Raw genomic sequence first — 12780 nt, forward strand, 5'->3', positions numbered from 1 at the left:
GTATTAGCGGAAGTTCTCGGACATTGTAAACATGCAAAGGATCATGGATAGTTGTGTAGGCCATGCTTTCCGGTTGTCATGGCGGCTGAATAAAGTGTAGTTTCTTTTTATAGTTAAATCTGGTTTATTACACGGCCATCCGGGTGACATCGTTACGGCATCGATGCGTAATTCAAGCTGTAGTAATCGTGCAGACCATGCTGGTGGTATTTCTCTAAATCGGAGCCTTGCAAATAGGTCAGAGCAGGAAAAACGGGTGCGATCTGTGAGAACCCGCCGATTCAACTTCAATCCTACAGGAATATTTGTGATCTGCTCCGACCACTTCTCGGAAGACTGTTTCGAGAGATCTGTGTACTTTGAAGGATCTAGGCGAAGAATTCTGCCGGGTTTAGTACCTACCGTTCAAAAAAAGGGACAAGAAAAACCGTCCTCAATGCGATTTCGACGAAAGGGAAGTCTACGGAATTGTATGGGTCTTGTCATCTTTAAACGTAATCCGATCAATATCTGCCTTTAACAAATCTCTGGTAGAATACCTTACACAAAGGAAGTATTCGGTGAACATTGTAAATAAAAATGATAAAATAGTCGAATTAAGGAATGAGATTTCTGACCTCGAAGAACTCATTTTTAAACTAAAGAGATGGAAAATATAATTGTGTCCCCTGACTCTAAAAAAAATCTGGCTTTAACATCAGCAAAAGTAGAACAAACAGCTAACGACACAGAGCGTAGAAACACTTTAAAATGTAGGATTGCAGCCCAAACACCGAGAAAATGAAAATTTCTTAAAAATCTCTCAAGCCATGAACCATCTGACAGCCAAGTCAGCGTTGTATCAAAGGGTCTCAAATTCATCCCAACGCCCGTGACAAACGAATGTAAAATCAGGCCAACTCTGCGAAATGTACTCGCAAGACGAATGCACGTCCGATACACCTTTCACGAACAAAAAGGAGAACCACTTCCGTTTCATATCAAACTGAATGCCACCGGTTCAGTCTTCTATCGCCCTTCAGAGCTACTTGGAAAATTGTCATAACACAACTTGCAGACTGTATCTAAGCCAAAAAGTAATTTGTAACGCAATGAAGTCAGGGCTGTAAAAGAGTTCAAACAAACTCTTCTTTAAACCTCACAAAAGCAACTCAACAACAGTCATCATGAATAAGACAGAAAAAACAGAAGAGGCCAAAGTGCAAATCAACAACAGAGCTCACCTCAAACCTCTCAAAGCACCGATAGCGAAAAACACGCAGGAAAGGGTTACTGAGATCATAGACCAAATGCGTTGGGGCAAACACATTGATGGCTTGATTGGTAATGGCTTTCACAAACTCTCAATATCTGCCTTGACACAAAATCAGCCATTGCCGAAAACAATTTTCATATGTCATCCGATTTATCTCTTACCAAAAGGGAAATTCTCCTACGACAAGGAAAAATACAATTTGAGGGCGATAAAGCGACGCGACCATAAAAGCCACATGAGGAGTGCGCGTTGTTCTGTCTTTACCTTTATTCTCGTGGCAAAAATTCATCGTTTGCCGAAGCAAAACTATTTTCAGAAGCTTCAGGTGATTTCTGGGACAATTCATTGTCAGAAAAAGTCGACATTTCACGACTGACAACGAAACAGTTCTCAAAAAATTAATACATATGATTCTCTGTGTAGCGAACAAAGAGTTGTGATAAAGCAAAGCATAAGTTTGTCAAGCCTTTGACGTCATGATGACGTTCTCTGCTGTAGGATTGCGGGCTCGGCTGGAACACGTTTTCAGCAATGGCGGACGATTTTTGGACGACTTTGAAGCGGTAAAAATTGGTCATCGAAGGTTTCTTTTGAGTTTTTAATGGCAAAAAGGGTTTGACTTGACCCAACTCAACATTCTGTAAACAAATTAGCCCAAAAAAAATGGTCAATTTTCGTCTCAGGGGGCACTTTAAATTAAAGTGAGGGAAGATTGAAGCGAAGTTGAGCGCTGCTGATAAAAAAAAAAAAACTTACATTTCATCACTTCCCTAGTGATGTCTTCTCTGACGTTTCGAGCAGTAGCCCTTCATAAGAGCCAATAACAAAGGACTTACGCTCGAAACGTCAGCTTTGGAAACTCTCTACGGTAGCCTATTTACATTATCAACACAGTTGATAAAATCAAGTTAACCGTGTAACCCCCCCTCCCCACCGACTCAGCAGTACGATTTCTTAAGGAGCTTACCCCCTCTAAACCGTTATGATTTTAGAAACAGAGATGACTTAATGAGTTTGTGAATACTCATCTGGAGTTATATGTCACTGTGAGCTCATGATTTACCTATTGGTGGGGGGCATTGGTTCTATTGGAAAACGAAAAAATCATTCAATACTGAAAAACCAAAAAAAAGATACGATCTAAAACATGTCATAATCAAATAATTTGTGTTAAGGCAGTTGAATTTGAGAAACGACTTCTTTTCAACTCTACCCCTTATGGAATTTTTAATTCTAGACGTCTATTTTTGAAGAAGGAAAATCAAATAGAGACTCTTCTTTCAAACCGCCGTAGATTATTTCTCTTGGAACCACCGAAGAATATTTCAGAAAACATCAACATCGGAAATTCCATTTGTACTGAGGAAACAGCGGCTTGTTTCTCACTTGATAAGTCGTAATTTCAATTTCTTAAAACAGTTTTTTAATTCATTATGTAATAAAACTGACACAAATACAGACAGTTTTAGCTTCCATGGCGGTTGAAACCAATTGAAAGATAGCATTTTGGGATACAGAATAAGTCACTTTCGACCCATCATTCGGACATCTTCCGACACTCGAGGGACCTACCTTCTGGATACAAAACTAAGTCACTTATTTTACTCCTAAGCACATACTTCTGCCAAGCATTAAAGCTTTTATATTGGCAATGGCCGACTGATAATTTTGTCATTTTTATTTCGTAGCCAGTCCTATTAGTTTCAGGAATACATTACTTTTCACAATTTTTTTTTTCAATGAAACTAAGTTCATTCTAGCTTTTTTGGCATACTTGAAGAGACATTTGATCGTAAAGTTCGAAGTCGGGTCTTAGTCCGGGGCAAAAGAGAACTGAAAAACTAAGTGTTGCCGTTGACTGACATCTCGCCAACCAGCGGAAGTCATCATTAAATTAGAGTGAAGGAAAGATTGAAGCAAAGTTGAGCGCTGATATAAGGATAACATACATTTCATCACTTCCTTAATGATGTCTTCTCTGACGTTTCGAGCATTAGCCCTACATGAGAGCCAATGACAAAGGACTTACGCTCGAAATGTCAGCTTTAGAAACTCTTTACGGTAGGCTATTTACATTATCAACACAGTTGATAAAATCAAATTAATCGTGTAGCCTCCCCCCCCCCTTCTCTCATCCCCACCGACTCAGCAGTACGATTTCTTAAGGAGCTTATCCCATCTATTTATCATTTGTTGCTATAGAATCAGTCCTGGAGTCGAATTTCAAAAGTGATGTATGGTGAAGCTCGTCAGCTATTGCATGTATCGAGGCCAAGATAGAAATCCTACCCAACCTGCTCTGTATTTATTCTCCTGATGCACAGCGGGTGAATTTTCTACAGTATGTGTTAACTACCATCAATCGATCAACGCCGTCAAGAAAGCAGTGTCGGAGTACTTTTCGCAGAAAGTGAATAGTCTAAATGGGATTTACCTTTGGAAAGCAACAGTTTTATAAAGAGAATGGAAGAGTTAAGAGGTAACTTGGAGGATAACGAAAGCTACACAACCTAATTTTCCACATTAATAAAGGGTGAAAGTTTCTAAAGAAATTGTGGTGCTGCGTCGGTGGGGGTAACAAGGTAATTTGGTTATATCAACTAAGTTGAAATTGCAAATTGGCCACCGTAACGAGCTGACGTTTCGAGCATTAGCCCTCCAACTTAGTTGATATAACCTAATTTTCCACAAATTGGTCAAGAATATTCCTGAGAGAGACCGCTTAAGGTTATAGAACGAAAACTCGTATTTGGCGACTTACATGCACAGAAATGAACAGAAAAGTTTGTTGCGCTTCCTCTTTAGTTTAAGCACGATGCTCATGGTTGCCATATGAAAATATCGATAATCAGAGAAGAGTACACTTAAATTTTCGTATTTGAAACGAGATAAAGACGAAATAATGAAACCAAGATAAGGCAGCCGCGTGCTCCCGCGCAATAAAAGCCTGAATAGCCACCGTAACCGGCCAAGAGAGGTTACCTTATATGCTTTTGCTGCTCTCGAGAAGTCACATATTAGTGTACAAGTCTAAGTCTATTGAAAGACCATATCCACACATTTCTTGATCTACTTCGACAGAGAGTTTTCTCGACGTTTCTTGGTTAAAAACTGATCCCTCTGTTCTTTTTGTTTTACTATGATAGTAAGAGTTATTTTTTTTCTTAACATGAGATTTCTTCTAAAACGCGGAAACATACAAACATTATTATCATTGGAGATAGCCCAAGTTTCAACCAGCGTGCGCACCCAACCGAAATGCGCGCGCTTTGACGAAATAAACGTGGGCTGCCATGACAATGGATATAGATCAGCGAATAAACAAAATGATCTGATTTGGATTCCGTTCCGCAGGGATCGAATTTCTGACCAAAGAGTGAAGTGAATTGGGCTTTCCAAACATTTCTTTTTCTCGAATCCGGAAAGGTCAAGAAAGCTACCGTGTCACTGTTGTGAATCTCAAAGTTTTGAAGAAGGAGCAACGATTGTGATTACTGTGAAAGAAAATTTGAGATTGAGCATACCTATAGCTAATTCTTACACTCATCAAGTAAGTAGAAACTTTTATTTGTGTTTTTTTGTTGTTGGCAGGTTAACTAGTCTAGTCCCGATCATCCTTCGAAAACGCGAAAACATTAGACACTCTTTTAGAACAGCTCCCTTTCCTTAATGAAAAATTCTAAAACCTTAAGAACTTTTTTGATCCAAGAAAAACTGCATTCTTCGGTGCAGCCTCCCGCTTCCAAATGCCGATACTGTTGGTGAACTATCGTTTAAGGGAATCGCATTAGCAAAGAAAAATTTGGCAAGTAGGGAAGGCTTTAAAAATAGTTGACCTGCGGAATTCCAAAGATAGTTCATTTGATTTCAGATCTTTTGTTTCACTTAGACATGTGGTACAACTTATCAAATACCAGCGAGCCTTCAAAGTTCCCGCAAGAAAACTCGACAGATTCATATTTGTGGTATGATGGTGGAAAACTGCCTCAGGGTTTCATTCTACAACAGAATTTCAAGCAAACCCCAAACAGAAATGTACTGGCACCTCAGCTTCAAGTCCAATACTTCAATTGGGGTAATCCAACTCGACCAAGGGATTATCCAATTACGCATGCGTCTTACATGGGCCTAGTCAATGGGCAGATGCCCTATACCCCTTATCCAAGGCAACCACTTCCGAATGCGGTAAGTCAAAGTTATGTACGTTTAAAAACACCTCATTACCTCTACTAACTATACAAAAAGTTTTCTACGTCCCTGGTAATCCTCGAAATCAGTGTATCAGTTTGATCGTTTGATATACAGCTCCAAATCCTTTAAAACCCAAAATCAAAACATAAGTTTTCAAGGTTTACGGAAGGTAGATATTTTGAAACTACTGCTGAATTTGGAGTGTGCCCGTTTCAACGGCTAACACACTTATCACACCTTCTATTATTGCGAAGGGTACAGAGTTGACGAGTCAACTCTCAGCGTCATCGACTCGTCGGTTGAGAAAATATCTCATCATACTAACTAGGCGTTCTCCGTTCTCGATGCAAAAGCAGCCATTTTCGATATGACACCAGCTCATCGTGAGAAGGTACCGTCTCTTATTGCAAGGCAAGGAAAAAGTATCCGATAAGTTTTTTCAAGAGAGGATATCCCTCCAGTGATTTCTGAACAATTTATTGCAGACTTTTGGATTTTTTCTGGACAGTTCAAGTTTTTAGAACACTGTATTTTTGTTCAAAACAGGGTAAGAGTGTGATTATCACCAAATTTAACAATGTACGTCAGGATAATGAGTTCCTGGCCGACGAAATAGAAGAGCAAAAGCAATGGAACAGCTTACTTGTGCAGTGTATTACAGACGTGCAGAAAGAATTAGACACGGTGCAGCAAACCGCTGCTAATCTCTACAATGAATGCCAGTCTCTTGATGAAACATATGAAAGATTTTCCAAGCAGCTCGATGAAGAGAAAAGGAAATTGTCGGAGACTGCGACTAAAAAGAGAAGAAGAATTTCTGAGATTAAAGAAGTTGATGCTGAGTTGGCGGCGACTCTGCGAGAGGAGAAAGACAGATCTGTTTTGGAAATCGCGCGTCTCCGTGATGACGTCATTGATGCTGACATTGACGTCGATAGTCTAACGATAAAGTTCCAGTATGAACTTGGTAAAATGATTACATTTCCTTTCTGGAGGCTGGAAGAGGAAATTGATGAAGTCATTTCTCGCTGGAGCGGAAAGTCCTGTGTTGAGGAAAGCAGCAAAGAGCGAGCTGCTAACACCGTTGGTGGCCATTTCTATCAAGAAAGGGTAAGTGGTCCAATCAAAAGTTATATTATTTCCCGTCTATGAGAACTGCTTGTGCGACCGACAAATATGCTTCTTAATTACAGATTAAAGATAACTCGTTGAAAGAAAATGGGTCGAAAATCATAATCACAAGGTCTCCGTGAAACAGAATTTTCCGCCGGTGTTAACCACGCGTTAATTTATGAATCTTGTTGGTGGTTGAAATTGGCTGAGTTTTGTTTTAAAATGTGAAACTTGAATGATCGTTCTTTTTCTTACATGGACAGTTGGCGTCAGGCTCCAATAAGAGCTCAGGGCGAAACAAGTCGGACGACTGTTTGGAAGGAAGATCGGCAGAAAATTCTGCAGAAGAGTCAGAGATGAGTTCCCGAGAAAGCTCACCAAGTGATGAAATATCAGTTACATCACAACTAACAGCCATTAAAGTCAAGAATTCGGCAGAACATAGTCTCTCTGTCGTTAAAAGTTTATCAATCAGTGAGTCTGTCTCGAGCCAGTCCAATCCTCCATCTGCGAAGGATGGTTGCGTGGAAACTGACTTTGAATTTGTCGAAGATTTGTCATTTGCTCACAATGATAAAGCTCCAACTAAACTGGGAAAGAAGGTACGTGTTTGCACACACTTACACACTGCCTTCATTTAGGGTTCATATCTCTGGGCCTGTATGTTTCTGTTTTTTTTTTTAGATAAGTTTTTATCATTTTGACATAAGCCTAGTAATGCAGCTAAAAAATGGTTCTCAGTTTTAAAAGTTCAGTTTTGTGATCCCCGCGTAGGCTTTAACTGAAGTTGGTGGACCTCACCTTTACATCATCAAAGGCTTTGGGCGAAAATGTCCATACGAATTTTTGTTGTCGAAATTTCTTCCAATCCCTAAGTCGCTTAGCTGTGTCAACCCGCGGATTGATATATCTGTCGGACAGCCTAGATACTAACATTCATAGAGACCCAAGTGTGATGGTTCCAGTACTCATTTTTTTCCTTCAGATGTACCTGAACATGTCCTCTTTTCCTTTCCTTTGACAGATTCGCAAATCCAGTCGGTTTTCTCGATGGTTACGGAGCCCCTGTTGCATACCAAGGAGAAACAAGGACCAGTGAACTTGTTCAAAATTAATAAGAAAATACATCTGGATATTTCAACTCATTTTGTGACCGTTTAAAAAATGAATGAAATCATTAATATGTAGGATTTTATGCAGAGTGGAAATAAAGAAATTTATTACACGACTCGGGCAGTCAGAAGGCCAATAACTAAAATCAACCAATCCAAAATGCTCTATTGCCGGTCAATATTCTCTAAGTATTGGACCGGGCACTGTCCCGAATGGTCCCGAATGACACCGCACTTGTGTCCCTTTGAACTTCAGTCGTATAATAAATCTCTTATTAACCAAGCTTGCTTGGGACCGTACTGGAAGAATATCGGCCCTCGGTCTTTTTTATACGGACCGAGCGCAGCGAGGTCCGTACTGTCAACACCTCGGGCCGATATTGGTTAATAAAATATATACATAGTCTCGTGTCGTCTTATAACGGCAATGGATGCTTCAAAAAGGTTGGTCTCTTTCATAAACTTCGGTGTTATTTCTTGTCACTAAACCCGCTTACACCGCCGTAAAGTTCCCCGACCAATTCTTGAAAGTTTCAGATGATCAAGCAGGGTTTAAGATTTCGTAAATGTCACAAACCTTTGCGACCTGACGTTCAGACAATCTCATGTGAACGAAAGTATATCATGAATCATAGCCAGCAGCAGAGTGTTTCAGTAAATATATCTTATTAGACGTTTTGTTGTGTAGTATCGCTGAGTATTTTTACGAGCTGTGCCGTATTTTGACGAGCCCGTAGGGCGAGTCAAAATACAAATAACGAGTAAAAATACTCAGCGATACTACACAACAAAACGTTTAATAAGTTATTTATTATCCAACACGCCAAACTGTTATTTCAGTGCGGGCGAATTTCGCGGATATTTATTTACGAAGAGTGCGTGACAGAAGTATGCGAATCGGAAAGGAATTGGCGCGTTGTGCTGCTGTTTCTATTTTCTTCGTTAAATGAAGAAATTTTCTGGTCGTCAAGCTGTTTCTCTTTGTTCGATTCATCTAATAAACTTGGATCTATCTTTGCCAGCCTTTCTGACTTCGTCGTCGGAAATATGATCCAATTTGTCCGCCACTTTTCTTTTCGCTCCCGCGATGCGAGAAAACCTGTTTAACCTCTACAATAGACGAGTACAAATATCGAGTGATATTTGTACTGGTCTATGGCGTTATTTGTACTAGTCTAAGTGTAGTTGGATAATAAATTCCGTTATTTCATCTTTTTTTCTTTCGTTTCTTCTTCATTGGTGACTTTGGACATGCAACAACAAAAAATGCTAATAATCGCCATTCTGAACTTTCTTTCTATATCTTTTATTAAATCTACGACCTTGATATTCAGGGTGTTTGAATGTATAAATAGAACCACGCGCTATACAAGTAATCGCCCAAAAAAGACAACCTTCACTTGGTCTACTAGCCTACCAATTTACCTCAAGGACATGATCGAAAGAGTTCAGAAAAGAGCTCTGCGTATATTATTTCCGGCGCTGAGCTACAAAGACGCCATTGTGGCTGCAAACTCCACTCGCCTAAATGTGAGAAGAGACGAACTCTGCAAGAAAGTTTGGGGCGGTATCTGTGTGCCTGGGTCACGGCTGTACCACCTTATTCCACCAAAGCGCGCCGATTGCCACGTTTATGAGTTGCGCAACAAAAACCATGTATCACTCTTTAAATGCCGGACCGAAAGATTTAAAAAATCTTTCTTTCCAACAATGGCGTCTAACGCCCAGTTCTTGTAGTCAAGCAAACCTAAGCGTTTTTCATTGGTATGTAACTGTCGATTCTTGTAATTCCCAGTCCCTTTAGACTCTTAATTTTAAAGTCAAATGTAAGATTTTCGTATTTTTTAAATATTTAAAGTATACTTGGAAATTCACATGTATTTCACCACTTGGGTGCCATTTTTGAATATTTTTAATAAACCTTCTATCTCATCATCATCATCTAACTGCCCTTAAAAAATCGGGTGGACGTTCGAAATCTTTGGTTGTAATTACCAAGAACACGAAAAACAAAAAAAACTATTGACATTGTCACAAGCATGCAGTTTCGTTTTCAAGATAACGGGCACGCCTGCTACCGCTGCTGGTGAGACAGATGACGTCACTGCCATGTGCGAATGGTGTTCTTGCACTACTCCTAAAATGCTGAGGTAAGAAAAAATTATGAAAGCAAAAGGAAATACATAATCCTAAAACGTCAAAGTTATGTCGTAAGAATATCGGCTCTGTCTCCAGGGTGGTAAAATTTGCAGTTGAAAATGTTTGAATTGTGGGCTCAGTGACGAGGAATACGGAAATAATCCATGCGCATAGCACCGTAACGAGGCAGCGGAAGTTGGCAAGAGATTTGTTCGTATATGAGAACGATCCTTCGCAGTAAAGCACTATTTGAGCAATAGTGAAAATAAGACCTGAAAAAATTTTCAGGCCTGTACGGGATTCGAACCACTGACCTCTGCGATACTAGTGCAGCGCTCTACCAATTGAGCTAACAAGCCAACTGGGAGCAGGCCATCAAATTAATTCGATATAAACCCGTAGATGATAAATCAAACAACAACAAACATATGAAACATATGTGTGAACTGCGGTTATGAGACGTATATGAGAACGATCCTTCGCAGTAAAGCACTATTTGAGCAATAGTGAAAATCAGACCTGAAAAAAATTTCAGGCCTGTACGGGATTCGAACCACTGACCTCTGCGATACTAGTGCAGCGCTCTACCAATTGAGCTAACAAGCCAACTGGGAGCAGGCCATCAAATTAATTCGATATAAACCCGTAGATGATAAATCAAACAACAACAAACATATGAAACATATGTTTCATTATGTTTCACTATTGCTCAAATAGTGCTTTACTGCGAAGGATCGTTCCCATATACGTCTCATAACCGCAGTTCACACATATGTTTCATATGTTTGTTGTTGTTTGATTTATCATCTACGGGTTTATATCGAATTAATTTGATGGCCTGCTCCCAGTTGGCTTGTTAGCTCAATTGGTAGAGCGCTGCACTAGTATCGCAGAGGTCAGTGGTTCGAATCCCGTACAGGCCTGAAATTTTTTTCAGGTCTGATTTTCACTATTGCTCAAATAGTGCTTTACTGCGAAGGATCGTTCCCATATACGTCTCATAACCGCAGTTCACACATATGTTTCATATGTTTGTTGTTGTTTGATTTATCATCTACGGGTTTATATCGAATTAATTTGATGGCCTGCTCCCAGTTGGCTTGTTAGCTCAATTGGTAGAGCGCTGCACTAGTATCGCAGAGGTCAGTGGTTCGAATCCCGTACAGGCCTGAAATTTTTTTTTTTTTTTTTTTTTCAGGTCTGATTTTCACTATTGCTCAAATAGTGCTTTACTGCGAAGGATCGTTCTCATATACGTCTCATAACCGCAGTTCACACATATGTTTCATATGTTTGTTGTTGTTAAGAGATTTGTTCATTGGTTTAACCACAGACGCGTACTGGAAAACACTCAGCGAACATATTGTAAGCACACTGGCCATAGTGAAAAGCGTGTCGATGAAACTGTTGAAACAATAAAAAGTTTATCTATGGTTTATGGCCTCAACCTCTTATTATCAATGCTCTCTTGTAAATGCTATTTACTTATATTTGTTTTACAATTATTCCACGAGCGTGCGGTGGGTATGAGATGGTAAACAGCCAACCAAGCGTATAGTGCCGAGTTGGTTGTAACCAATGTCGTATCCGCAACAAGCGCAAATGGAATAATCGTTTCATTAAATTCTCCACTTTACGATGATGCTGAGGGAGCCCTCTAAATTTCAACTATTATAGATAATAACTGTAAGATAAGTTTCTTGAAATTTCTAGAATGCTTAGCCATGCTGACATGCACACCGTGGAACTTTCTAGAAATTTTTATTAGGTGACTTAGTTTTGATGTAATTCTACCAAAATGGTTGTGCTGTAAGCTACCGGGATGTTCTGGACTACTTTGTAAATGTAAATGAGGAATCATTCGTGTAGTAGTTGTTAGTTGTTGCGGGAGTGACGGACTGTCTGGAAAGCTTTATCGAAAGAGAACTGGAAGATTGTTCATTTCGAGGAGGATTGGAGACAACTGCAAGATGGACCATAAAAAATTAATGTGAAGTGCCCAAATCATCAATCAAACTTCAAGATGTGTACCAGTCAATAATGTTATGTCGTTCTTTGTGGCTTTTACTTTTGTTACAGAGATGACTCTGACAAGGATTTGTTTATCTAATGCACGGGAGAAGTGTTTGCTTCCAGCCAAAAGTAAATTCAGCCTAGCAACACTTAGATGAATCATTTCCCATAAAAGATGACCCGGTATGTGAGCTAATAACCGGAGCTGAGTGAGCCAATCGGAAGACTAGAAATGCAATATCCCCGAAGTTGAAAATTTTATAATATCTGTCATAGAAGGGGCAAAATTACTGAATTGTGATTGGTCAAGATAGAGGACATTTTTTCTTAATTTTTGTAATTGCCCCGGGCAAAATTACTTGAAAATTATTGGCTGAAAATCGCTTAGCAACGGCTGTCAAGGTAAAGAAATTTCGCTCCGACGAAATTTCGCTCCGACGAAGGGCTAACGCTCGAAACGTCAGCTTTTGTAATCGTTACAGTGGCCAATTTACCATTTCAACTTTGTTGATATATCCAAATTATTTCGTTACCCCCACCGACGCAGCCCCAAACAATTTCTTTAGAAACTATCAGCCTTTATTAAAGAAATTTCTGTTTGTTTTGTAACAATGGCGTCCCGTTTTGCGCGAGGTCAGTAAGAAAACATTTTGCCCCTTATATTATCAACAAGTAATCACATGGTTCCTCGTAAAATTAAGGATTAATATCACTTGTGTTTTCGGAAGTTGCAGAAATTGCCCTCGTCGCTGCGCGACTCGGGCAATTTCAGCAACTTCCGAAAACACGCGTGATATTAATCCTTATTTCACTCGGCCCCATGCGATTACCTATACAAATTAGTCATGTTTTTTTTGTTTTGATTTTTGTTTTTTTTGTGTGTGTTATGTAGCTATATATTGTTTCTGTGAAACAAATGCAGAGTAAATGAACGGTGTAGAGTTGAGTCATTGTAAA

General features: G+C 39.5%; 1 protein-coding gene across 1 annotated transcript; it reads left to right on the forward strand.

The window, feature by feature from the left end:
- Positions 1-5146: 5146 nt before the first annotated feature.
- LOC111328535 (uncharacterized) lies at positions 5147-8099 on the forward strand. Its single transcript, XM_088739990.1, has 4 exons — positions 5147-5440; positions 5993-6556; positions 6823-7161; positions 7584-8099. Exons 1-4 carry the CDS (start codon positions 5147-5149, stop codon positions 7656-7658), a joined length of 1272 nt encoding a protein of 423 aa, XP_088596116.1. The 3' UTR covers positions 7659-8099.
- The last annotated feature ends 4681 nt before the right edge of the window (positions 8100-12780 follow it).

This window comes from Stylophora pistillata, chromosome 12, assembly GCF_964205215.1.
Source record: "Stylophora pistillata chromosome 12, jaStyPist1.2, whole genome shotgun sequence".
Classification (NCBI taxonomy): Eukaryota; Metazoa; Cnidaria; class Anthozoa; order Scleractinia; family Pocilloporidae; genus Stylophora; species Stylophora pistillata.